Source organism: Marmota marmota, unplaced genomic scaffold (assembly GCF_001458135.2).
Source record: "Marmota marmota marmota unplaced genomic scaffold, marMar, whole genome shotgun sequence".
Taxonomy (NCBI): Eukaryota; Metazoa; Chordata; class Mammalia; order Rodentia; family Sciuridae; genus Marmota; species Marmota marmota.
In genome coordinates, this window is record NW_025999899.1 from 1,756,219 (window position 1) to 1,781,824 (window position 25,606).

Sequence of the window (25,606 nt, forward strand, 5' to 3'; positions counted from 1 at the left end):
TTTTTTTTTTTTTTTTTGGATTTAGGGATTGAATCCAGGGGCACTTCACCACTAAGCTACATTCTCAGTCCTTTTTATTTTTTTATTGAGATGGGATCTCCCTAAGCTGCTGAGGGTCTTGCTAAGTTGCTGAATGAGGCTGGCCTAGAACTTGCCATTCTCCTGCCTCAGGCTCCAGAGCTGCTGGGATTACAGGGATGTGCCACCATACTCGGTGGTCTCTAGCCTTTTTGGAGTTCTTAAGCCCTGGATCCTGGGACCCAGGCAGAGTTTATTCAGGGTGTCACTCCCTTTGAGACGCTATGACAATTCAATGTGAAGACTTGGGTGTTTGGCGCTACCTAGTGGTCAGATCAATTCCGCTCCCCAGAGTCCTGAGGCTGATGGAGGACCCCCACAACACCACTTTGTCCTGGATGCTGACTTGTTACAGAGGGAAGGGACACAGGATGTGCCACTGGCAGACATAAGAAGAGCTAGGAGCCTCACAGAGCTGAATTCAAAGACTGATCCCACCTCTTATTTACTGACATTGAGGCCTTGAATTTCTTCCATCCTCTCTAAATCCATTTTCCCAGCTAAAAAGGAAGATTCTCCTTTCCTACCACCCTCTCCATGAAGTGGAGAGGCCTAGAGCTATGAATGAGACCCCAAAATCCAGCACCCCCAAAAGTCTTAACTTCCACTAATAGCTGTTGGCTTGCAAGAAGCCAAAGGTGGGTAAACTGGTCAGAGCCAGAGAACCCAGCTTGGCCCCTCCAGGAAACCCTCTCTGAGGGTTCAAACCACCCCACCCCAGGGCCTGGGTCCATGTCTGCTTGAAGATGCAAAGACCAGCCCTTCCCTCTTCTCTTCCTTTCTTTTTCCAACCACGGAGCAACCTAGAAGGTATGCATGCATAGAAGATAAAATGGTACTCTAAACAACTTCAAAGGAAAATAAAAGTGATTGCCATAAACCGCTAGTGGGGGAAGGAGAACACACTGCCTCCTGACCTGAGAGTTGGTTACTTGGGAGTTTGCTTTGTAAGGATTCATTATTCTCAAGTTTCTATCAGGGGCATTTTTCTATTGTGACTGAATTCACAATGGGAGAAAAGGACCTAATCGTGCTCCTCTTACAATGTTTGAAACTCTCCCACTGTTTCCATCGATTCCTTTTGAAGAAGGGCCAAAGGGCACACTTGGATCGCAGTGATATTTAGGAGGAAAAAACTAATGGATTTGACCCTCGGTTGGCTGGAAGAGCTGCAGGACAAAGGGAAGAGGCCCTAGGTGCCAATGCCAGGGGGCTGGGGTCCACTACTGAGAAAGGAAGGTTCACCACCTGTGCCAGCCCCCAGCCCCCAGGATGACCCTTGGCAATCTCTTGGCCCCCAAACCAGTCTCCCAAGGACTTTATTCAATCACAATTCTAGTTAGCAGTTTCTCTCCTTAATTCAGCAAGGACTTGCCTCTGCCTTCAGGAAACACTCTGAATTCCTCCCCTGGCCCACACACCTCTACCTCTGGCCCCTGCCCTCAGCCCTGCTCTCTGTTTTTATCAGCCTTTGTCCTGTCCTGGAACATGGCAGTGCTCCAGACCCCCCCCCCCAACATCAGCCCCCTGACTCCTCGGCTAAAACTTCACATACTTAGGGAAACTTCCCTGACCTCTAGCCCAAGTGAGGTTCCCCACCCCATTTACATCCTCTCCCCTTCCCCCCTCCCCCATCACTCTCTTTTCTGGTATTTCGAACAATTGTAAGGGTTTACAGTAATGTGCTTAATGTCTGTTTCTTCCATCAGACTCACAGCTCCGGGAGGTAGGTAAAGGAAATTGGTGCAAGCTTTGTTGTTGGAGAAAAGCCCATCATCTCCCCACCCAGCATGCCTGAAGTTCCTCCCCATCCCTCCCCAGCACAGGCCAGGAGCTGGATACCACTTGGGGCAATGGACTTATTTTTTTTTTCCTCCTTCTAAGGAGCAGGGGTGCCTGCACCTGCCTCTGGAACCTGCTTTGCTTGCCTAGAGAATCCCTCCCACCCTGGAGCCACCCTCCAGGCAAGACTGAAGGGAAAGTCTTCTCATTCAGAAAAAAAAATACTTCTTCTGCCCTCTCTTGTTGCCATGGAGACTGCTCTTCATTAACCTGGTCTGCCAGTTGCCGTTCTGAGACGCAAGAGGGTAGGAAGCTCCAAACAGAGAAGGCTCTGGGTGTCTGCATCCCAGATACTTAACAAAGATGTGGCATCTAAGGTCACACAAACAAAATTCAAAGGTTTGGAAGTCAGACATCCAGGATTGAAGTTCCAGCTCTGACGTTCCGTGCAATCTTGGACAAGATACTTCGCCTGCTGAATTCTAGTTTTGTCATCTGTAATGGGAATAAAAATAGCACCACTTCCTGAAGCTGCCATTCGGATTGAGGAAGTAAATGCACTTAACTGAGCGTCGGACACGTGGTAAGGCCTCAAAAAAAAAAAAAGCTATTATTATGGATGCCTATGATGCGCCAACCATGATGACAGGCACTGCGGAGACAACTGTGACAAGGCCCTCCAGTTTGAGAGATTTTGTTTCTAAGCATTTCAAATTCCTTGAGTCTTTCCCATAGAAACAACTCTCTCCTCCTCCTATTTCATCGAATTCAATTCCCTGATAACAATTGCCGATACAACTGGCATAAAATAGGTTTGGGTACAAGCATTTCCCACTCCTTCAAACCACAGCCCCCACACACGAGTGACCAGGGTAAAAGCAAGCAGGGAGTTGGAACCCTTGGTTTTTAAAAATGAAATAGAAAATAAATCTCAGAGCGTATCACAGAGTCAAGAACTGTCAGATAAAGTTTTGGTTTTAGTTCATGTATGAGTATGGGCTGGTTTTCTTAAAATGAGTACTTGTCCCCATTGAACATGTTGTAGCCAGGAAGGGTACACAAACACACAATTAGACAAATACACAGACACATTCTTTGCCTGGCTAACTCTTTCTCTAGGTTTCAGCTTTAAATAACATAATTTTATATTATTAGGCACATTACCGCTGGTCCTGGATTGGTGGAGTTTGAATCCTTGGCCCTGATATTTTACTCACTGGGTGAAATGTCCTCATCAAGTTGTAGGTGGCAGTGAAGGTCCACTGTGTTCCTAAATACATATGAAGTGCTTGGAACACCTGAGCCTGGTGCATAAAAGTGCCATGTACAAGTTCATTGTCATCATCATCGTCCTGGGGGCAGGGGGTGATCACTGAGGTTAAAGGAGTGGGTGATATCACCCAGACATGGAGAGGTGGACTGAAGACAGAGCTCAAAAGCCCCTCCTCTGGCTGGGATTGTGGCTCAGTGGTAGAGTGCTCGCCTAGCATATGCGAGGCCCTGAGTTCGATCCTCAGCACCAATAAAAATAAATTGAAATGAAGGTTAAAAAAAAAAATCCAAACCATCCTCCCTGCCATGCGGGGAGGCAGGGTAGTTGGGGTGGGGACTGGACAGTGCTGCTTTGAGGTCTGGTGGGAGCCCAGTTGGGAAGAGCTTTATAAAGGTGGAGGGTTTTTGAGCTTGTTTGGATGCTTGGGGCACAGGGGGGATGAGCATTTGGAGAACACAGAGGTGCAGTGCCTGGTCTCAGGACCTAAGAAAGTCTTGAGGGAAATTTGAAACAAAACCTCCATCCTTGGCTCTGACAAAAACACTAAACGAGAAAGAAAAGCCAGGTCTCAGGAGGTCAGGGCTGCTGCCAGCGAAGGGGCACGCAGCCGGAGGCCACCTGCTACAGGGTTGTGGATGCTCGGGACCCCTGCCCCCACGCCCCACCCTCCAGCCGGAATCCTGTGCAGGCTCAAGTCAGGGAGCCAGAGGGTGCGATCTAACTGGGCGCGGCGGCCAGAGGCCCAGCTACCGGGAGGTGGCGCCCGGGCTGAGTGAGTCAGGGGTAGCGGATTCCACCCGCCAAGCGCGCAGGAGCCCCCCCGCAGGCTGCCAGGCGGGGGTCTGGAGCGATGAATGGGGGTAACCGGGCCAATCCCAAAGCAGGGTTTACAGCCGCGAGAGAAAGGGGCCAATCGGATCCCGGGCACGGCGTTGGCGAGGGGACGCAGCCAGTCAACTGTGAGCATAGTCCTGGGGCGGAGCCGCGCGGAGTTTCAAATCGACTGGGGTCAGCTACAAGCCACTGTACCGAGCGAGTGGTCCAGAATCGGTCGCAGCCGGGTGAGCGGGGGGGGGGGGGTGGGGGGGGGTCGTAATGTGGAGGGGCGTCTGTTCAAAGGAGAGCGGAACTTCGAGGGGCAGCATGGGACAGGGAATCTGGTTAGGACAGGCATAGCATGTGGGGTGTCTGGGTATTGCAAACGTCCGATAGAAATCTGGTGTCCGTAGGATGGCTGGGGGGTCTGGGCTGGAGTGGGTTGGATCTGGGCAAGCCGATCGCTGGTCGTGTCCTGGACCAAGTGCTCAGGTTTGGTGAGACTTTGCCTCCCTTCTACCTGAATCTCTGGAGAGGAGGTTGGGATGAAGACAGCTGTTTTGGAAACGTGAAGCGTGGGACAGCAAGAATGCTGTGACCGTGACCATGCTTGCATAAAGCAGTCGCTTTCTAGCCCGCAGAGTTGTTCAAGTGTCGCACACCATGGACCTCCATCCCATCCCTTCTCTGTGGAGCGTGGGAATAGAGTTGGGGAATGTCGTGCTGACCTACCTTTTAACCTCCCAGGGTGTGACAGGTAGAGGAGACTGGACCAAGCAGATGGCATCTCAGTGGCAGAACATGGGGGCCTCTGTGCGCCGACGATCTCTCCTAGAGGAGGAGCTGCCCGAGGAGGAGGTGATAAGGTCTGCAGCCGGCCAACCAGAGACATCTAGCGGAGCCCTGGGCTCCCTGTGCAGACGATTCCAAAGGAGGCTGCCCCTGAGAGCAGTCAGCCTTAACCTCCGAGCAGGCCCCTCTTGGAAACGCCTGGAAACCCCAGAGCCCGAGAAGCAGGGCCTACAGGCTGCAGCTCGCTCAGCTAAGACTGCCTTAGGCGCCATGTCCCAGGTAAACGATCCTTGGTGCCAGTAGTTCTTACCCTTAGGGAGCCCCCCAAAATATGGACTCCATGACTTGATTTTTAGTTCATGCCTCTTTCCTCAGCACTCCAAATAGTTCCTGGCAATTTGTTGAGGAAATAAATGAAGCATTGTCACAGAGGAAATCCAGGCTCACAGTGCAAGATGATGAGAGGTTGTATTATGATAGGAAATTGCAAACAAATAGCTAACAATAAGGGGACACTAAACCCCAAGCTTAGTCAGTGACAACTTCCCAGAGTTCTGAGTTGGAGCTGAGGAAATAAGATACTAAAGAGAAGGGGCAGGAACTTAGTCGGGGTATGGCCTGAGCAAGGTGAAATAGTGAGAAAGGAGAGCTGGTGTGCAGATGTTCAGACTCTCAGGAGCACCCTGGAGGGGGAAGAATCCTTTTTTTGTTTGATTGGTTTTTGCTTTTTTTTGCCTTGCCAAGAATGCAACCCGGGTGCATGCTAGGCAAGCACTCTACCACTGAGCTACACCCCCAGCCTCAAAACTTGTCAGTTAGCATATCAGGACTTGTTTTTTAGCTTCTTGGAAAAGAGCAAGGAGCTGATACATCCCTGAGGAGGCCTAGGCTTGTCAAAGAGTGGACAACTTCAAGAGCTACGCAAAAGGTGGATTTAAGAGGATTTGGTGTCACGAACAAGTGTGGGCAGGAAGGGTATCATTATGTTGGGTGTGGGGTGCCTGTGGGCCTTCCAATCAAATAAGTCTTTAAACATGGAGCTGGAGATATGGAGAGATGTCATGTCACCTGGAAAGAGCAGAAGCCATGTAAGTGAACAGACTTCCAAGGAGAAAATGGCAGGAGCTGGGGGTTTAGGGGGAGGGGTCAGGGACTCCTTATCATCTTACTGGGAATTCTGAAGATGTCAGGAGAAGGCAGCTATGTCTGAAATCTTTGTAGAGAGGTCTTGGAGTCAAATGCTAGTCCTTATCTGGAGGAACCCTATGATTGGTTTCAACACCCTGATGGCCCAGAGAAATGAAATGAAATATCTTGTTCAAGGTCACATAACTCAAAAGGCCCTGGGTTCAATCCCTAGCATCACAAAAAACAAACAAACAAGGTCACATAACTCATCAAACTTAACTTGGGCCTTGCTCCATTCTCTGGACTCGGGTTTACTATAGCAAAGACAATCGAGCACATAAAGAACCTTCCTACTTACCTGTGGTATCAATTGCCATGATTTCAGTTACCTTGGTCAATTACAATTTGAAAATATTAAATGGAAAATTCTAGAAATAAACACTACAAACATTTGGGGAAAAAAAAAAAAGAACCTTCCTAACTGATGCTCTGCTGGTGTGACAAGCCCAAGAGTTAGGACTTGGTCTTGCTCCCAGCAAGAAGCCATAGAAGGGTTTTGAGCAATGGAGTGTCATTATGAGAACTGCCACAGAAGGATTTCTGTGGACCAATGTGATGGAGGGATGAGAGTGAGACCAGAAGCAGGAAGACAAATGGTCTGGTATCCAGAGAGCTGGACCTGGTCTTCTCTGGGCCTTCTTGCGTCTCTGGGTCAGTTTCTGCCTGGAAAGAGAGCTTAGACTTGGACACATAGAGGCTCTGTGGGCCAGAGTGGCCCTCCTGCCATGAAGTTCAGGCTCACGTGGAGTCCTTCCCATCACTCACCCTCAAGACTAAGAACAGGACATATTTATGGGACAGCTTGTGAGCTCTGGGGTTGGAGAGACAGCTTAGATCCTGGGGTAGCTCACCCTTGGTTCGATCTATGCTAAGCTTTCTATGGTACCTATCACAGAGAATCCAGGAGTCCTGCCAAAGTGGCACCAAGTGGCTGGTGGAAACACAGGTGAAAGCCAGGAGGAGGAAGAGAGGGGTGCAGAAGGACAGTAGCTCCCCACCTCCCAGCCTGACCCAGAAGAACACTCGGCTGTCTAGAGCCGCCTCAGACCTCCAGGAGAGGGAGCATCACCGCCTCTGTGCCCGGGTTGACCCACGTGTCCACCCACGACGGCGGCCAAGGAGGGAGGCTGCCTTCCAGAGCCCCTACTCATCAACAGAGCCCCTCTGCTCTCCCAGGCAAGTGGAACAATGCCTCTCCCCAGGACTAGTGGCCTCTGAGCCCAGGCACAATTTCCCTTCCCTGACCCTGCAAACACTAACTAAGCCCCAGGGACTTCTGAGCACTTCCCATGGCTACCTGGAGCCACAGCACACTGAAATGAGTCACATCTGTGTTCTGGCCCAGCTCTGCCCCCAGAGCTAATGTTGGGCCTGAAATAAATCCTTTAGGGCCTCAGATTCCCTGTCTGTAAAAGGAAGTGGTAATCCTAGTTCTGACTTTTCCTAGTTCAGCCTCCTGGGAAAGCCATCTGGGGTGGGTGGAAGCTCAGGTTCCAAGTAGGGAACAGCAGGGCTCACTTATCTACAACATCAACTGCCTATGGCCTCAATCTCTTGGGCTTTGATGTCACTTCCCAGAGTAAGGATTTGCGGTGAGGTATTCCCAGCCCACCAGAGCCACCTGGGTCCACAGGCCAGGACCCAGTGCTGGGTTGGGAGGAAGGAAAAGCCCCAGGCCTCCAACTGGTCCCTGATGTGGCTTTTCCTTGTGATCAGCGAGTCTGACAGTGACCTAGAGCCTGTGGGAGCAGGAATTCAGCATCTCCAGAAGCTGTCCCAAAAGCTGAACAAAGCCATTATGGCTGAAGAGAGGTGAGTTGGCATCCATGCTACAGAGTAGTGTCTGGGAGAGTCCCTTTTAGCCAGGTCCTCTTGGTAGGCAGGCTGATGGTTCTGGCTCAGACCTGCTATGTGATGCTGACCAGTCCCTGCCCCTCTCTGGGCCTTGGTCTCCTTATTGGAAACATAAGGGGTGAAAGATCTAGATTGAGGTAATGGTGAAGGATGCACCCTGGATGTCCTCAAGTCCTTGGGATCCCACCTTTGTTTGGAACCCCACATGTAACTGGCTATCTAACTCCTGAAGGACCTGCCTTTCCTCCACTACTTCCCATGGCTCCTTTATGCCCTGCCTAACCATGGAATTGGGGGGCAAATGTCATGGCTGCTATGGAATTCCTGCTCTGTCTGCTCAGGACCCCCATTCTGCGGGCAGGGCCTCTGTTCTGAATCTGCCCTAACTTGGGACAGTTTCTTCCTTTGTATAATGGTTACAGCGGGCTCTTAGGCAAGGCCCTTCCAGCTCTGTGTCGAACGGCCATGTTCCCACCACATTTTCAGGTTCTAGTCTTGTCTAGTCTAGACTAGGGGAGCCCCTCAGAGCCTGCAGCACCCAGAAGCATCAACCCCACCCCCTTCTCCATCCCTAGTGGTGACATGACCATCTCCCTCATTCGTCACTGAGGACAGCGCCTTCCAGGTAATGACTCCTAAGACCCTCCTCCCACAGCAGGGTCTTTCTCCTCCTCATGCATGAGTGTGTAGACCTATGTGCAAGCGAGTTAAAGAAATGAGTCTATTTTGAGAAAAACCCACAGAGAGGGTGCACAAGGGCAGAGTGGGAAGTGTATGAGTCTTCTACTGAGCCAGAGCTGTTACCTTCCCTGACACCCAATCACTGAGCATGCTGGGACCCCAAGTACCTACAGCCATCTTCCAGCCCCCCATTTTAAGGGGAAAGCTATGGTGCCCTTACTGCTCTTTTGAGCACAGCAAGGGGCACAAAGGGAGCTCTGTCTTGCAGGAAATGAGCCCTGTCTGGCCACCAGAGCCCTCACACCAGGATGTCTGTGCCATGAACTTCCTGGAAGAAGCCCCCCGAGTCATCAGCAACCCTGAGCTGCTGCTGACAAGGACCTGACCAACAAGGGCCCAGGTCTCTTCTGCTTCAGCCACATCCAGGCCCATCAGTGACCACCTGCCACCGCCTAAGTGATTTGGAGAAATCTTGGAATTGCTCCTACCCTCTCCCTAGGGACTGTTGTACTTAGGAACTAATCCCACACGGTGTGGGGGCCTTATCCATAATGGGAAGACATTAGAACATGCTGGAGAGTTCTGAACCATGCAGCCAGGAGCAGGGTCCTTGGAGTGTCATGTGTGGACTCACCTCCTGTATTTCTAATGCAGAGGTTCTTGGGGACACAATTTCATCCCTGATTCCCCACCACCACCTTCAGGACCCCAGAGGAAGAGAGAGGAGATGTTTCCAGGCGGTGGGACCCTGGGCCTATTTATAATGAGCTCAGCATGGGGCACTGTGGACTTACGGGGAGGAGCCCTCTTCAAGAGCAGTTTCTGTCTTTTGTAAATTACTTAAGAAATCTGCTTTGTCATTTTTATTAGAAAGAAACCAGTGTGTAAGTTTCCTAGATCACATCGCTTTTTAATAATAAACTCTTTCCACATTTAACATTTGTTCCCTTTCACATCCCCCCCACAGCCCACCCTGACATTGCTGTGCATCCTAAGTTTGGGGTGTGATAATTTTGTCTCCCCTGTCTTCTCTGCTCTCAGGCTGCTTGTCCCCCAAATCCCAGCTCAGGGAAAACAGGAGTCAAAGGAAGGCTTTCTCAAGTTAGTCCAAAGCAAAGCACATTTTAAAGGCAAATAAGGTTTTTATTTAAGTGACAACATTTGAGAGTTAAAAACCAGCTCACATCAAAATCAAGACCAATTGTAAAAATCTTTTAACTCCATAATGCTGCTTTTGTCTTGTTAGAAATCTGGTATTTTACATTTTCTTTTCTAACGGATTTTGTACAAGGCAGCTAATAAACCATGTCCACCACAGAACCACCCATCACAGACAATACTGAAAGTTACACACTTGGGAACAGTCTGACCCTCGGCAAGGTCAGACTGGCTGGCACCACCCACAGAAACAAATAGAAAAGGACAGCGGGAATCTGCGAGTGGGGGGTCCCTTGGGTGAACCGCCCTCCTCTGGCCTGCCCCTCCTTGGTGTCACCTGCCTCTCCTCTGTCCCAAAGAGGGTGAGGTCAAACTCTGATTTTCCTCCCAACCATCCTATTGGTTTCTCAGCAAGGACAGCAGAACTCGGCTGTGCCTTGCAGCTTGGACTTAACCCTAATTTAGATGTTTAAGAAAATTCCCCCAAACCCTTAGGGAAGGAAGGAGGGGTGGTTTTGTGTGTGTGTGTGTGTGTGTGTGTGTGTGTGTGTGTGGTGGTTTTTGTTGTTGTTGTTGTTTTTGGGCTGAGCCAAAGAGAATAGGTTTCCAGAGCACTTGGCACTCAAACCCCCGGGGATTCGGCCAGAAAGTTGGTTGGTTGTTTAAGGCGGGGTCAACTTCGAGGCTCCTTCACAGTCAGGGCACCCCTCCCGGGCAGGGCTGCACCTGAGCTGGTTGTGGGGGGTGTGAATGCAAAACTGGCACCAACTTTGGACCCAGAACCACCTGCCTGAGGTGGGGTCCAGCCTTCTTTTAAAGATTAAAGATCGATGCCAGGTTTGTCTGCAGGACACTCCCAGGGCACAAGTATGGGCTCCAAAGTGTTCAAGTACAGTTTAAAAACCACTAAGATCCAGCCTCCCCTCTTTCAAAAAGCTACCCCCAGTATCTCAAGAATACTGGGGTCCAGACACATTTGCTGTAGCCCAGCACCCTGACAAGAAGGCTGATCCTCCAAATGCACAAAAGGAGTCCACTTTGTTTTTGTTCTGTTTTGTTTTGTTTTAATATTCCATGGTGTTTAAGGGAGGAGTCAAGATCTTTGGGGGGGGGGGCGGAATCATAATGCTGAAAGAGCAGGCCATAGCAAAGAATGCACCCTGAACCCCCAACAGGGCAAGGGATAGGGGAAGGCAGCAGGCAGGCCCTCAGCCAGGACAGCCACCACATGGGGAAAAACAAACATGCCACGGAACAAGCAGCTTTGGTCAGGCAGGAAGATCTGTCTTCCAGCTGCTGGTGAGCAGGCACACCAGGAGCTAGAAGAATTCTCTAGAAGACAGCTGGATTGGGATCACAGAACTACTGAAGGAGAAGTGGAAGCACCCCCTCCAAGGAATGGGACTTGGTTCTCTGTATCTCCAACTTAACTGGACAGACAAGATTGAACACACCACTAGTATAGAAAGTGCATATGGGGTACGTAGTTGCCGAGAAAGCAGTACTGGAAACAGAAATCATCTCTTCACTGAACAGAACGGCAAGTACACATTCACACACGCCAACTACAGCTCTGAGGGTGTTGTGTTCACAATATCTCCCTGTACACCGTCAACATCTCACGTGGGAGTCATCAAAACCCCAGTCTGGGGGCTCCAGCAAGGGAAGGGGTGGCGACCCTCCTGCTGGATCCTGTGTCTCAGCTCTGATCCCTAGAGTCATAGAACCCTGGTCATGGACTCCAGATTTCCTGGAGATCCCAGCTCACACTTGTGCACTCTTCCTCCCCACCCCCCAAACACACAAGCCTGGGGTTCTCAGAAAGGGAAGGGGAATCTAACCTGGGGGGAAAGAATCTCATGCTAATTATTTTATCATTTGGAAGTAAAACCTCAGTGACTTCGGCTAAAAGGAGATGATGGAGTGTCAGAGAATCACACTGAGTCTGCCCAAGTCGAAATCATGGTACTTTGGGGAAAGGGGTGGGAAAGATTAGGATTGAGGTGGCTACGCCATAAGAGCTGGTGCCAAGAGAAAGCCAAAGAGTGACGCATGTTCCAGGGGACAGGCAGTGAGAAATCACCGGGAGGCAGGGCCAGAGAAGAAGTGGAGGCTCACACCTCCCGCCCCGGCAGACTCGCCCCGCAGCACTGGGCTTGGATGGGGATGAAGTGCTGACCGTGGAGCAGAAGAGCTGGCAGATGGGTGAGGCGAAGGTGGCGGGAGCTGAAGGAGACGTTTCTAGTGGACAGAGCTGGGGTGGGAGCTGGAGCCCAGACCCCTCCTGGCCCAGCAGGGTGCCCAGGATTTCCTAGGCAATTTACAATGGTGGTGCCAGCCACCCCCACCAGCAGCTGCCGTGGGCTGCATGGGAGCTGCAAGAGGTAGACATTGAGCAGAGAAGCGACACTGAGCTGAAACAGGTGCCTGCTGCAGACACACGTCTGGGCCCTGGGGCAGCCTCAATGAAAGAGCTGGGACCAGCCTCAGTGGCAGTCCACCAGGGCTCAGAGGCAACCTGGGGAAGCCCCACAGCAGGGGTGAACCTGGGTCAGGGCACAGGGGAGTGCAGAGGCCTGTGCCCAGGCCAGGGGCTTGGCCGCAGGAGGACCTGGGCAGACTTAGAAGGGCCCCCAGGAAAACCAAGCCCTGCCACCCTCAGGGGACTATTCAGGAGGAGGTGATAGGCTCAAACCAAGCAGAGTGGCAGAGGGAAGGAAGAGAATACAACAGTTTGAGCCAAAATTCTGCAAACCCCCAGAACCCTGGGATCTCAGTTCTATGCCTTCCAAGAACCAAAAGAGAGAAATCAGTCGGAGCAGGACTGGGGATGGGAAGAGCCAGATCCGTACCCTTTGTTGGGGGTGGAGGGAGCTCTTTTTCTCCCAGGGACACCCAATTTGGGCATCAGTGCCAGGCCACCTGCTGCAATTCTCCATGGAGAAGGGGCTTCCTCTGAGATGCTGAGTAGAGCGCACCTCCTTCCCAACCCACCCAGAGACCCTCTCCCAGTCGTGGAAGGGATGGATCGCTGGGCCCTCTGAAAAGCCTCCAGGGGCATAATGTAGGACAACTTAGGAGTCAAAATCTCCCATCCATCTCAACTGGGGGGACTACTCCAATTACAGAAAAAAGGCAGGGCTCAGAGAAGGTAAGCAACAGGCTCAAGGGTACACAGCCAGCTCAGGTGGGCCGGAGCCCAAGGCTGCAGCCTCACAGGGGAGGATGTGAGGCAGGGCTCCCAGGAGAGGTACACCTGTCCTAGAGGGCCACAGGAGTATGGTGAGGATACTGAGGACAAGAAGTAGGGGACAAAGGACAGCTGCAGAAGGACAGACCGTCAGCACCAGACCCTGCCCCCCAGGGCTGTGGACAGACACCAAATCGTGAGAATGAGCCAAAAAGATGTCCTCTCACTCCCAGAAGGTGACCACTTTGTCATAAGTGAATCAGCCCCAAAGTGGGTGACCCAGGATGTCACAAGGAGGGCGGGCACAAATGCCACTCACTCCTCCACAAGACAGCCAAGAAGCTGTACCTGCCAGCGGCAGTTGGTCCTGGGGCTGGGGGCTTCTCCCCCCAGATAGAGCCTGCCTTGCACGGCTGCGGGAGCCTCTGGGACTCTGAAAGATGGTCAGCCTTGCCCAAACACTGCAGCTCGGGCAGGCCTGGCCCCCGGATTACACAAACACCAACCTTGACTCGGGCTTGCCGTCTCCGGCGTGGGGAGGCAGCAGCAGCGGCGGCTGCACGGAGATCCCCGATTTCACCCTGTCGCAGCCCAGGGAGACCTCCCCAACGCGAGGCAGGGTCCCTCCCCACTCTGGTCGGACACTGCTGGACAGACACGGGAGGGAAAAAGCAGGAAAACGCCTGTGTCGGGGAGAAGGAGCCCCTCCCGTCCCTGCAGGCAGCCTGGTTGGGCCCCCCCCTGTTCTGAGTACCGCCCGCCCCTCAGGGCACCGATTCGAACTTGGGGGGCCCACGCGCCCAGCTGAGCGCGGGCAGCGGCCGCTCGTGGTCCTTGTCGGACTCAGGTTGGCTCTGGGCCCGCTCGGGCTTGGGGTTGGTGGCTGGAGGGTCGGGCTGCTGCACCGACATGGTCCTGCGCAGGTGGTTGCGCTTGCGCAGGAACTCGGGCTGGGCGTGCAGCCCGAAGCTGCCCTTGCGCAGGATCATGCGCGAGTTGTTCTTCTTGGGACGCGAGCGGTGGCTGGCCTCCAGCGCCGCCAGGTGTGCAGCGTAGCCTTCACTGAGGAACTGTAAAGGAGACAGGCGTCAGGCCGGTGAGGAGAGTAGACCCGTATTCCTGATCCTGTCCCCCAACATCACCATCCTCCTGGAACTAGGGAGTCTCTAGCTTCGGAGTGGACCCCAGGGAAGTGGAAGCAGAAAACTCATTACCAACATTCCAGGGTCCCTATCTGAATTCTTTCAACCCCCACCCCCTGCCGCCGTCCTGGGGATTGAACCCAAGACCCCGGGGCTTGCAGGGCAAGCGCCCTACCACTGAGTTACACCTACACCCCCAATTCCTCCTCTGGATTCTTGAGGACTCTGAAGCACCCTTCCTTGTTACCCTCCCTAAAATCTCAAAATGAAAGTGCCTCTCATGATCTAGCTCTACTCCATGGAACTTTGTCATTTTTCTGGCCCTCACACCTGCCCTTCTTGCCAGTCCTTCCCACTGCAGCCCCCGAATCTTGCTACTCGAAATATATTGCATGGACCAGCAGCAGCAGCAGCATCACTAGGTCCCAGGCCAAGCCTACTGAATCAGAAGCTGCATGTAAACAAAATCCCCAGGTAATGTGTTGGGAATCTCCCATGAGCAACACAGAGCCTGGTCCAAGGCAGGTGCCAGGGATGTTTGTTGAATGAATGAATGAATGAGCCAGTGAGCAAATGAAGGAATGCACACAAATGAGTGACCCAACAAACAACCGAACTCCCTGCTCCCGCTCTGCCCCTGGCCCTGGGCCCCAGGCCCCAGCCCCCAGCCTGGCCTCCACCCACCTGGCATTGGGTTTGGTACTTCTTGGTAGGCCGGCCCACAATGAAGATCTGGGAAGCTGGCAGGCCCAGCACGCTGTAGACGGAGATGTCCTTCGTGGAGCCATAGGCAGCACTGATTTTGATGAAGCACTGAAACACAGGGCAGCTCATGGAGGGAGAGGAAGCCCTAATCAGCCTTCGCGGACCAACGCCAGGGAGCCCCTGATTGGGGACTCTCAAACTGCACTCAGACTCCAAGCCATGGGTCTGAGTGATGGGAACCAACCTCCAGAGTGGCTGTTCCTCCCTGCCTCTACTCCACATAGCCCAGGCCGGATACAGGGCTCTATCTGGTAATAACCACACTATTTACTGACCCAACCTCAGGCAGCACTATACACAGGTTATGCAACAAAGGGCCAAGTGTTCCTTTGTGGATAAGAAATTCAATTCCTGGTTATGCAGCACAGGGCCAGGACTGGGGGCCAGCTCTGGGCTCCCCAAGGTACATGCTGCCTCTTGCTGGCTGGTCTAATGTCCTCCCCAGAAGCCCTAATCAAATTTAAAGAGAAGCCTAAAGTCCTCCTTGCTCCAGAAACACTTTCAGATTCTCACCCTCCCCTCCCATCCCACACCACTGGATTAAATACCTCCTCCTTTGAGGTGCTCACCATGTAGCTGCCCCTCGTTGTGTGTATGCCTCCCCGCCAATCCCACTTTCTTTTCTCCCCAGTTCACTGGAGACTTTGGACTTGGATCACAGTGTTCCTTCCTCCTAAGCCCCACCATCGCTGCAGTAATGCTGTCCACGTGAACAGCCGGCCACCTACCATCTCTGCTTCTTAACATCACTGCCCACCACGTCCAGACAGAACCACACCCCTCTGAGCTCAGAACTCCTGCCTCACCGCCCTGATCACCTTCCACTTCCTGCCTTCTGCATCTCTTACAGCCCCCCACCACGGCTGCTCTTCAACCTCACCCACACCTGTATTTTCTGCACTACCCCTCCTGCTTCACCCCTGCCCCATCCAGGCAGCCCCTGCCCTCCGGAAGTCCTCTGGCCTCCACCTCCCACGATGTTGCCCTTTTATCCTCCTCCTCCCCCACTCACCCAGCCAAAGCTCAGCCCTGGAATTCTCCTGCCACCCACCTTCTCCATCTCTGTATGTTGACTACTAAGAGATGCTAGAGAAACTCACAGAACCGCACAGCTTGTTCTTTTTGTCCCTGCCTAGCCCTCCAGGTGACTAAGCCAAAGAGAGGGTTTCCTTAGTCCACTGCCCCTCACCTCATTGGTTGGTTTCTTCCCAGCTGGCTTAGCTCAAAGGAGGGTGCGGACCCTTTCTTCCCCACCCTTCCCACCTTCTCATACACCTGAGTTCGCCCCTGTGACTTCAACCATTCAGTGCAGGGGACGGCCTCCCACCCTTGAGACCCCTGCAAATTGGGACTCTCCTTCTCTGTTCTTCATCCTACTGTTTTTGCCCACCTGGCCCTCAGAGGTATCCCTTTCTTGCTGAGGCCATCCAACAGCCAGGCTTCATCAAGTGGACACTGTCCACTTCATCAGTTTTCACTGTCCCACAGTTCCTCACGAGACGGAGACTGTTAAAACCCTCCCTTCTCAGATACCTGGACCCCCTCTCTCCTGGCCCTCCTCCCCAGCTAAATCTCCTCCTGGTTCCTTAGCTGATTGCCTGTCCTGCTGGCAGAGACCCAGCATAGCCTCAACTGGTCCCTACCCTTCCCCAGGAGACATCTCTCCTCTGGTGGCTTCGCTGACCCGCCTCCACTAATGGCTCAGTCTCCACCTGCAGCCCAGACTTCTGCCCTAAGTCACGCACTGAGGCTGATCTGGCTCATGTCCTGTGGCCATCACCACTTCCATGTGACCACACAAACCTCATCTTCCTCCGGCGCCAGTCCTCCTCCTGTGCACCCTTTCATTTCATTCACTCATTCATTCATGTATTCATCCTACTAACATTTATCCAGCGCCTACTATACGTCATCATTGCCCTACATCCTGGAGCTACATTGTTGAGCAGCACAGACACAGACTTCACCTCCAAGGAGGTGAGCTGAGTAGTGCCTGAAACCCTCCTGGTCACACAACAGGACATCTCAGAGCTCCTCGCCCCCTATATTCAACCATCACCAAGTCCTAAAGACTCCACTTCCCAGATCTTTGTGCCTGTGTGCTTTTCTCTCCATCCCATGGTCACTCTTCCTGCCTCCTCTTGAGCAACAGCGTCCTCCTAACTATTCTCCCTGCCTCTCCTTTCTCCTGCCAGTCTATTCTCCAAACGGCCACCAGGGGGACCTTTCTATAATCCAAATTGGGCACTGCTATGCCCCTGCTTCAAACTCTTCCATAGCTGCCCATTTCCTTCAGCAGAGAGTCCATGATCTTGACCTTGTTTCCAAGCTTTTTAAGGTCTAACAAGCTTGGTCCCCCATTGACGTTTGGAGACTCAGCTTCCCCTTATCCTGGGTCTGACTATGCCTGCACATACCCCCTTCCTGGGTGCCTGTAGCTCCGAAAATGTCCCAGGCTCCTTCCTGCCTCTGTGCCTTTGCACACTATAAAAGTTATCAAAATTTGGGATCCTAATTAGAATAAGTTATACTCCATGCATGTATGATATATCAAATATACTCTGCTGTCACATGTGTCTAAAAAAAAAATGAAATCATTTGTGTCAACCCTGACTAAATAAATAAAGTCAAGTGGTTATGAAGGAAGGAATTTTTTTTTTAAGAGAGAGAGAGAATTTTTTTAATATTTATTTTTTAGTTTTCGGTGGACACAACATCTTTATTTTTTATTTTTATGTGGTGCTGAAGATCGATCCCAGCACCCCGCACATGCCAGGCGAGCGTGTTACTGCTTGAGCCACATCCCCAGCCCCAAGGATCCTTAATCATGATTGCCTGATAGTAACTATAAAGAAAAAGAAAAAAAAAAAACTGCTGGAGGGGCTGAAGCTGTGGCTCAGTGGCAGAGCACTTGCCTAGCACATGTGAGGTCCTGGGTTCAGCCGTCAGCACCACATAAAAATAAATAAAAATAAAGACATGCTGTCCATCTACAACTACAAAAATTTTTTTTTAACTGCTAGAAACACAACCTTACACAAAAGGCCACAGCAAACTTATACAGAAAGTACTCCTTCAAGGACATCTGCTCAGCAACTGACTATTCATTCAACGCCAGGCTGACATCACCCTTGTTACTAATCCCTGTGGCCAAAACTGCTTTTAGGTACTAACCTGCCTCCGCCTCTTTCAACACCCCCATAGTGCACATTGCTCTTCCCACTGCAATGCTTTTCTCAATAAAACTTCATTTTACTTCAATCTCAAGCTTTTGTGTTTCTCTTGGTCAACTACACGCTGTTTCACTGTTTACCTGACAACCCATACCTGTGCTTCAAGACTAAGGTCAAAAGTCTCCACCCACTACAAACAGTCCTCTGGCCTTGCTAGGGGAATGAAAGTCCTTTCTCTTCTGTTTGCCAATACGCCCTTTTTTCAAACATGCACCAGTAATTATATATTTACAAGTCTTTCTTACTCTAGATCTAGGATTAGCAGACTTTTTCTGTGAAAGGCCAGATAGTAAATATTTGAGACTTTGCACTCTGTCACAATTACTTGACTCTTCTATGGCAGGGCAAAAAACAACCACAGACAATATATAAACAAATGAGCTTGGCTGTGTTCCAATAAAACTTTATTTATGCACACTGAAATTTGAATTCATTTATTTTTCATTCATCAACCCCAGCTCTAAATCTGTGATTCCTAAAGTTTTTCTGTGCATCAGAATCCCCTGGAGAGCTCGTGAAAAGACTTTCTGATTCAGTAGGTCTGAACCAGAGAATTTGCATTTCTGAGTTCCCAGGTGCTGGGCCCAGACCCCACAGTGAAAAAAATCACAGCTCTGGATAGCAAGTACCGTGTCCAATTTGTCTCTCTGCAGCTCCAACACCAGGCACAAAGCAAGGAACACAACAGGCACTTAAATGTGTACTGAATGAATAACCAGATGTAAAGACAAGAGTTTAGGCTTGAAAGTCAGGAAATGATAAAGGAAGAAATCCGTCATCTCAGAGCTGTTAAAGCACCCAATGGGATCCACCCTAAACGTGCTCTGCCAACTGTGTGCCCCCTTGCGCCATCAGACCACGCTGGATGGGCAGCCCGGGGGAGGAGCGTGGAGGAGGGTCGTGGTCTAATCCCTCCCCTTGACCAATGAGGTCCTGGCTTCGAGGCCCCGCCTTCGCTGGCGAAGCCCCACCCCTGGGCCAGCACTCACCTCCTGCACTAGGTTGCGGAGGAAGATGGCCTTCTGCCGCAGCGGGTCGTGCACCAGCCCATCCGAGAAGAAGATCATGCCCTGTGGGAAGTTGTGCTGGGACAGCCACGACACCACCCGCTGCTTCTGCATGTCCGGCCTCCCCGTGATGTAAAGGATCATGTAGCCCAGGTCCTGCCAGTGCCTGGCGAGACGGCATGGTAGTGTCCAGGTCCGCCCAGGACAGGCCACCCGCTGCCCAGAGATCTGCCCCACCCGCTGCTGCCCTACTGAGAAGCCAGAGGTGCTGCTCTGAGGAGCGCTAGGGAGAACCAGCGGACCCTCTGTCTCCTGGCCCATGCGCAGAGTTGGACCCCGTGAGTCCTGGACATCTCAGGATGGCCTGCAGGTTCTGCTTGCCCACAACAAAATTAATCTCCCGACGGCTTACCCCATTTGCTCAAGTCCTCTTCTGAGCCAGAGACAGGCCACCTTTGATTCCTGCCCCCACCCCTCCATTTAGACAGTTTTGCTGGTCTACCTGACCAGGATCTTGACTCTAGCTTTTAGCCCTGCTCCTTACCCTTGGCTCCCATCGATGGGGAGTTTCTGAAGCTGGATCTGAGATCTGGGAAGGTTTGTATGCACAGGCACAGGTGCCACCCACAGGGATTCTAGGGAGTTGTGAGTGGGGATGGGGTGGGGATGGGGGTTCTGTGCTGATATAAAGAGTGCCACAGTGAAGGAGGTGGGAGCACCAGGGAGCCCCAGAGAGAAAAGACCACAGCCTCCCCTTTCCCTGTGGACTGAGGAGGGGACTGGAGGTGGGCTTATCCTAACGAGAGTAAATGACCCCGCCATATGAGCAGCAGGCTGTTCCCACAGCTTGTGAACAGCCAGAGGTCAGCAGTCCCTCCAGAGCCAGTGAGCCAGTCCTGTCTTTTCTCCCCAAAGCAATTGCTGTTACTGGGGGAAGGAAGGGCATACCCACTGCGACCCTCAAGAATTCCCAGTGCCCCATATCTGCCTACCCTTGCCATGCTAATCCTTTGGAGTCCCATATTACAATTTCTCATTCCCATCTCTTGTTTTCCCCCCACTGGACTTGATTTTATCCAATCAGCTGCTCTCTCTCTGTCAGTGTCCAGCCCAGAAGTTGGTCTGGAAATGGTAGAGGTGTGCATGGGTGGAGAGAGAGACAGAGGAAAGGAGAAGGAAGGAAGGAAGGAACAAATGAATGAGCCAAGGCCTGCAAAAATAAGGAGTGTGCCCAAAGACCTTTTGTAAACTCCTATTGGGGTGACACCAGGACCCAGCCCCAGAAACCCATAGACTTTCTAGAGAAAACCAAGGGGGAAATGCAATTTCCCCGGGGCCACTGGCTCTGCCCCCAGGGGAGGCATGTTCCTGGTGGGAGGTGGTACTCACCGGACAACATCCACCGCACCTGGCCGGACCTTGGGGTCACTTCCCATGATAGACACACTGGCAGCAAAGGACCCATCGATGCTGAACACCACGCACTCCATGCCCCGGGGCAGCACTGTGAGGTAGCTCATGGCACAGGTCTGGTCGCCCCTGAAAGGTACCAGCCTGAGGTCAGCCTACAGCTGGAATCAGAGTCAGTCTGGGGCCAGGGTCAGAGACAATCTGGTGACATTTCCTGATGCCAGAGATGGCGGCCTCTTCCATTTTCTTCTCTCCATACAGACAAAGATGGAGCCCGAAAGAAAACTCTGAGCACCCATCTTATGGACAGGTGTAGCTGGAAGGACCACGGAAATGGGGAAGCCAATGTGAAAGTGTTCCCTTGAGCCTTACCTGACAACCATCTTCACAGGATAGACACCAACCCCCAAGCGCCGGGGCCGGGGCACATTATATGTGATTCGGCCACTATTGTTGGTGATCTCCGTATCCAGGTGTACCCAGCGTCCTGAGGAGGGCTCTACCATCACCAAGATGTCCACCTGCATGCAATAAAGGAAGGCAAGGACCCCACTGAAGGCCGAGGGGCTACAGGTTCAGCAGAGAAGTTGAGCTAGGAAGCTCTCTGCCATTCAGCAGGCCCTGGGACATAGGTTCCTGCCTGACATGCCCTGGCTTTACCATCCTCCCTCTCTCTCTCCACTGAAGACACTTGGGCTTATTTTTCTTTCTCATATGCACCAAGCACATCCCTTACCCCTTGATCCCCTGGTGCCACCACCATCTGCCTAAGCAGGGCAAGTGGCTTTCTGCTCATGTCCCTACCGTGGACAACTCCCACCCCTCCTACCATGTGGAGCCATTAAGCACCTGGTGCAGGTGGATAGCTGAGGAGGGGATGCCCAGCCCTTAGTACCTTTTCACCAGTCAAAGCCACCATGTCAAGAGGCCCATACATGAACCTCCCCACCAGGACCTGGGGACCATCTTCAGCAGCAATCACATCATTGGCCCGGTGATTAGCAGTGACATTCTGGGAAGATAGGAAAAAAAAAAAAAAACTCAGATTTTGCATTTTATTATTAAACCATTCTTAGGATGGCCAGAGGGATGTGGACCTATGGAATCAGGTTTCTGATTAATTTCTGTTAGGGTTTCAGAGATGATTCCCACCAAGCCATGAGAGAAACAGATCAGAATCCCCTAGCATTGTCTTCAAGGCACCTGGACTTCACATAGAAATGCATTTGCTGCTGTGGACCCTCCATAGGCCCCTGAAGGAACAACCAGTCCTCTCAGCCTCTCTGTCTTGCACATCTAAATTCCTAGGCTGGAAGTTGCCCGGTCACCTCTGGCTCTTCCCTTCTGTGTCCCGGCTCCCATCCAACAGCCATTTTACCATCCGTCTTTTTTCCAGTGGAAAATTTCAAACACTCAAGTGTAGAGAGAATAATAGAGCAAAGCCTCGTGATTCTGGCAGCCTTTCCCCCACTTATCAACCACCTGCCATTCTGGTGTCCTTCCCCTTGTCCCAGCCCAACCCAGCCCAGCAATCCTGACTAGCACATCATTTGATCTGTAACCATCTCAACATTTTCATTCTTCACTTCTTCCTTCAGTTCATCCTGCAGCTCCAAATCCTGAGTTGGTTCCGACTTCCCAACACCCCCAGGTTAGCTTTGGAGACCCACATCTCTCAACCCGGTGACGCTTCTTTCATAGTACTGTCCGTGAAGATATCTTGGCCACATCCACATCACCTCTGCCTGAACCTTGTTGAGAGCTCCCTAATGGAGCACCTTATTCAAAAACTGCCCCATGAAAGATCCTCCATTGTTATAAGGCACAGATGTGTGAGCATCTTGCCAGGCTCCCCATTCTGAAGTCCACATCCTGAGCTGTGCATTCCTGGCCTTGCTGAGAAGCCTCTCCAGTCCCCTGTCCCTCTGTCCCTCTGCTCCCTCCTCCGCCTGCTGGTCCTTCTAGACCCAGCTGGCGGGGGGGGGGGGGGGGGGGGGGAGCTCCAGGCTTTGGCTCACACTGGACTCTCCACTCTGTGCATGTTTGGCCTTCTGCCCCCATCTACTAGGACCAGACTCAATTTCATCCCCTCAAAGAAGCACTCCTCCAACTCCCCAAAGATGCCTTCTCGACCTCCTCTCACCCCCATGGCCTTTACTTCATTTCAACAGATGTTTGCAGACACTTCATCGGCACCAGTCCCTAAGAAGAAGCAGTTGTGGGCCCTGCCCTGGAGGCACCCAGCCCTCTGGGGGACATAAGCACCCTTAAAGGAGCACTGAAGAGGGAAGAGTGAATTTGTGGAAATAAGCGCATCACGTGTTCAACATGCAAATAAAATGCAAATGAAAACCACACAGCTGAGAAGACCAGAATCAAAGAGACAGACAATAATAGGTATTGCTGAGATGAGGAGAAATCAAAAACCCTCGCACACTGCTGGTGGGAGTGAGTGTAGAATGGAGTGACTGCTATGGAAAAAAGTCTGGCTGTTCCTCAAATGATTAAGCACAGAGTTGACTATTTGATCCAGCAGTTTTACTTCTAGCTCTATGCCAAAGAAAAATGAAAACATATGTCCATACAAAAAAGGTATGCATGAATATTTCTAGCAGCATTATCCATAACAGCCAAAGGTAGAAACAAATGTCCATCAACTGATGAAGGGATGAACAAAATATCCACACAATGGAATTTTATTCAGTCATGAAAAGGAATGAAGTTCTGATACATGTCTCAAAAACAGATGAACCTTGAAAGAATCATGCTACGTGAAAGAAACCAGACACAAAGCATCACAAATTATATGACTTCATTTCAATGAAATGTCTAAAATAGGCAAATCTTCAAAGTCAGAAAATAGATTTCTGATTACTTTGGAAGAAAGGAACGTTTGGGACTAAAGAAAGATAACTAAAGGCTTTCTTTTCTGGGGTAATAAAGTTATTCTAAAATTGACCCTGGTGATGGTTGCACACACCTGTGAATATACTAAAATCCATTGAATTGTATGCTTTAAGTGGGAAAATTATATAATATGTGAATTATATCTTAAGTGTTGACAAAAAAGAAATGATTCATAAAGCATTGATCATCCTCTATCCATGTCTGATCTTCCCACCAGACAGGAGCTTCCCATCATAGCAATGGCTTTGTCTGTTCACAGTCTCAGATATACATGGTCCTAGCAGAGGGACCGAGACAGAATAAGCATTGATGATAATATGCTGAATGAATAAATGAATGTGTTTGTTCATTACGCATATGAATGTCCACATCCCAAACTGCTACTCATCCTTCAATATCCTACAGAGGAGACTCTTCTCAGACAAGCCCTGTATGACCTTGTCATGGTTTGGATCTGGAATGTCCCCCAAAGGCTCATGTGTTCAAGGCTTGGTCCCCAGTGTAGCAATGCTCAGAAGGAGGGCATTTGGAAAGAGATTGGATGGTGAGGGATTAATCCATTTGTTTATTGCCGAATGGGCTAGTAGGGATTGGGGCCCAGTTGGAGGAAGTAGGTCACGGGGACATCTTTGAAGGGTATGTCTTTTCTCCAGCCCCTTCCTTCTCCCCAGTAACAGCAATTGCTTTGGGGAGAAAAGACAGGACTGGCTCACTGGCTCTGGAGGGACTGCTGACCTCTGGCTGTTCACAAGCTGTGGGAACAGCCTGCTGCTCATATGGCGGGGTCATTTACTCTCGTTAGGATAAGCCNCCCCTTCCTTCTCCCCACCCCCCACCCCACTCCCCAGTTGCCATGAGCTGAGCCGCTTTCCTCTACCATGACCTTCTGTCATAATGTTTTTGCCTCACCCAGGCCTAAAAGCAATGGAGCCAGCTGTCCAGGGACTGAAACCTCTGAAACCATGAACCAAAATATTTTTTCCTCCTTTACATTGATGTTCTCAGGCATTTTGTCACAGCAACAGAAAGCTGACTAACACAGACTTGCCCTGACTATCCTTTCCACCTCCATCCTGATCTCTGCCTCCCTCTGTCATGACAAATATCACACCAGGCCGTATTCCATGAAAAGTTGTGTGACTGTGCAGGACACTTTCTGATTCCAGATAGAAGCCCAGCATGTAGAAACTCCCCCACAACTGGCATCTCCACACCATCCCTGTGCCTCTGACCCCTACTTCAGGGCTCCTGTGGGGCCAGGCCTTGGGGAACCAGCTCACCCACCCTCCCTGCTGCATGGGTCTCAGCCTGTGTGAGCACCGAGCTCTTATTTACATGGATGATTCAAGGCTCAGGGTAGCCCCACCACCCCAAAGCCATTGTCCCAAATGGCATGTGACCCCAGCAGGCACGTACCCGCAGCTTGACCTGGGTCCTCTTGCGAAGCCACTTCTCGCGGGGGCTAGCGGGATTCAGAGCAGCGGGGTCTAAGCCAGCACTCTCCTTCACACTCACGTTCTCATAGCGCATCACCTGACCAACAGCCAAGGATGTCAGGCCCACCAGCTCATGGCCAGCCAGGTCCTCCCCTGTCCTTCCCACCTCCCAGCCCAGGGCCTTCAGAGGCTGGGGGCCTCAGGACCTGTCTCCTTGCCCACATGACCTGGTAGCTGAGCCCCAGCACTGTCTCTCAAATGGCTCTGTCTGTGGTGCAGTCTTGGTCCTTCAGGTCTAAACCTAGCATCTACCAGATCTGCACCATGCTCTGCCCTCCCTCCTGTAAGGTGACCCTTAGATAGACCATTTGGAGCCCTGATCCCAGTTCTCCACTTCCCAAGGCTGTTACCCCAGTCACACTTCCCTCTCGACCCCACATCATTGATCTGACACTTTGTTAGGTTGTTCTCTTTAGCATCCAAAGGTTCTGTAATGTTGCTCACCTTAAATTAAAAAAATACTCTCCCTGGAACCACTTATGCCTTCTCAATTTCTGTCACATCCCTGTTCTCCCATAAAACATTCCATGGAAGATTGAGCCTGGACTCTGTCTTCACATCCTCACCTGCCTCCTTCTCCTCTGCCCACTCCAATAGGCTTCTGACCCCATTGTTCCACTGAAGTCACTCTTCCCAAGGCCCCAGCAACTCCCATCCTGCCTAACTCAAGGTTCACTCTGATCTACCCACTCCAGGCTCTCCTCTGACCTTGGGGCATGTTCCTCCTGGTCTCTCCTAAGGAGTTCCAGGACTCAGCATCTGAACATCTCTCCATGGTGACATCCTTGGGACCCATCACCCGTTTTCAATGCCATCCAAGCTCTGACTATTCAT

General features: G+C 51.4%; 2 protein-coding genes across 4 annotated transcripts in view; one reads left to right on the plus strand and one right to left on the minus strand.

Moving 5' to 3' along the window:
* The first annotated feature begins 3,844 nt into the window (after positions 1–3,844).
* On the plus strand, positions 3,845–9,551 carry Pimreg (PICALM interacting mitotic regulator). Of its 2 annotated transcripts, XM_048798382.1 has the most exons (6): positions 3,845–4,194; positions 4,697–5,020; positions 6,825–7,105; positions 7,646–7,741; positions 8,359–8,408; positions 8,733–9,551. In XM_048798382.1, exons 1-5 carry the CDS (start codon positions 3,988–3,990, stop codon positions 8,390–8,392), a joined length of 942 nt encoding a protein of 313 aa, XP_048654339.1. In that variant the 5' UTR covers positions 3,845–3,987; the 3' UTR covers positions 8,393–8,408; positions 8,733–9,551. The 2 variants fall into 2 exon arrangements, with proteins under 2 accessions (XP_048654339.1, XP_048654340.1); XM_048798383.1 differs by lacking the exon at positions 8,359–8,408 and having other exon boundaries at positions 3,847–4,194.
* Positions 9,552–9,586: 35 nt separating this feature from the next.
* Positions 9,587–25,606, minus strand: part of Pitpnm3 (PITPNM family member 3) — a 95,211-nt gene continuing 79,191 nt past the window's right edge. For both annotated transcript variants that reach the window (XM_015506001.2, XM_048798381.1), the window contains 7 exons: positions 24,693–24,809; positions 21,265–21,381; positions 20,742–20,890; positions 20,349–20,498; positions 18,942–19,125; positions 14,639–14,767; positions 9,587–13,882 (listed from right to left, as the gene is read on the minus strand). In XM_015506001.2, coding sequence (XP_015361487.2) covers positions 13,577–13,882; positions 14,639–14,767; positions 18,942–19,125; positions 20,349–20,498; positions 20,742–20,890; positions 21,265–21,381; positions 24,693–24,809 — 1,152 coding nt within the window. In that variant the 3' untranslated portion in view covers positions 9,587–13,576. The remainder of the gene's footprint in view (positions 13,883–14,638; positions 14,768–18,941; positions 19,126–20,348; positions 20,499–20,741; positions 20,891–21,264; positions 21,382–24,692; positions 24,810–25,606) is intronic.

What these genes read in the sequence shown, in the direction of transcription:
- Pimreg (XM_048798382.1), top strand. Translation starts at nt 3,988, where the DNA reads ATGGGGGTAACCGGGCCAATCCCAAAGCAGGGTTTACAGCCGCGAGAG. An exon ending in GAGCCCCTCTGCTCTCCCAG is followed by an intron (nt 7,106 to 7,645) that starts GCAAGTGGAACA and finishes CCTTGTGATCAG; the next exon opens with CGAGTCTGACAGTGACCTAG. An exon ending in GCCATTATGGCTGAAGAGAG is followed by an intron (nt 7,742 to 8,358) that starts GTGAGTTGGCAT and finishes CTCCATCCCTAG; the next exon opens with TGGTGACATGACCATCTCCC.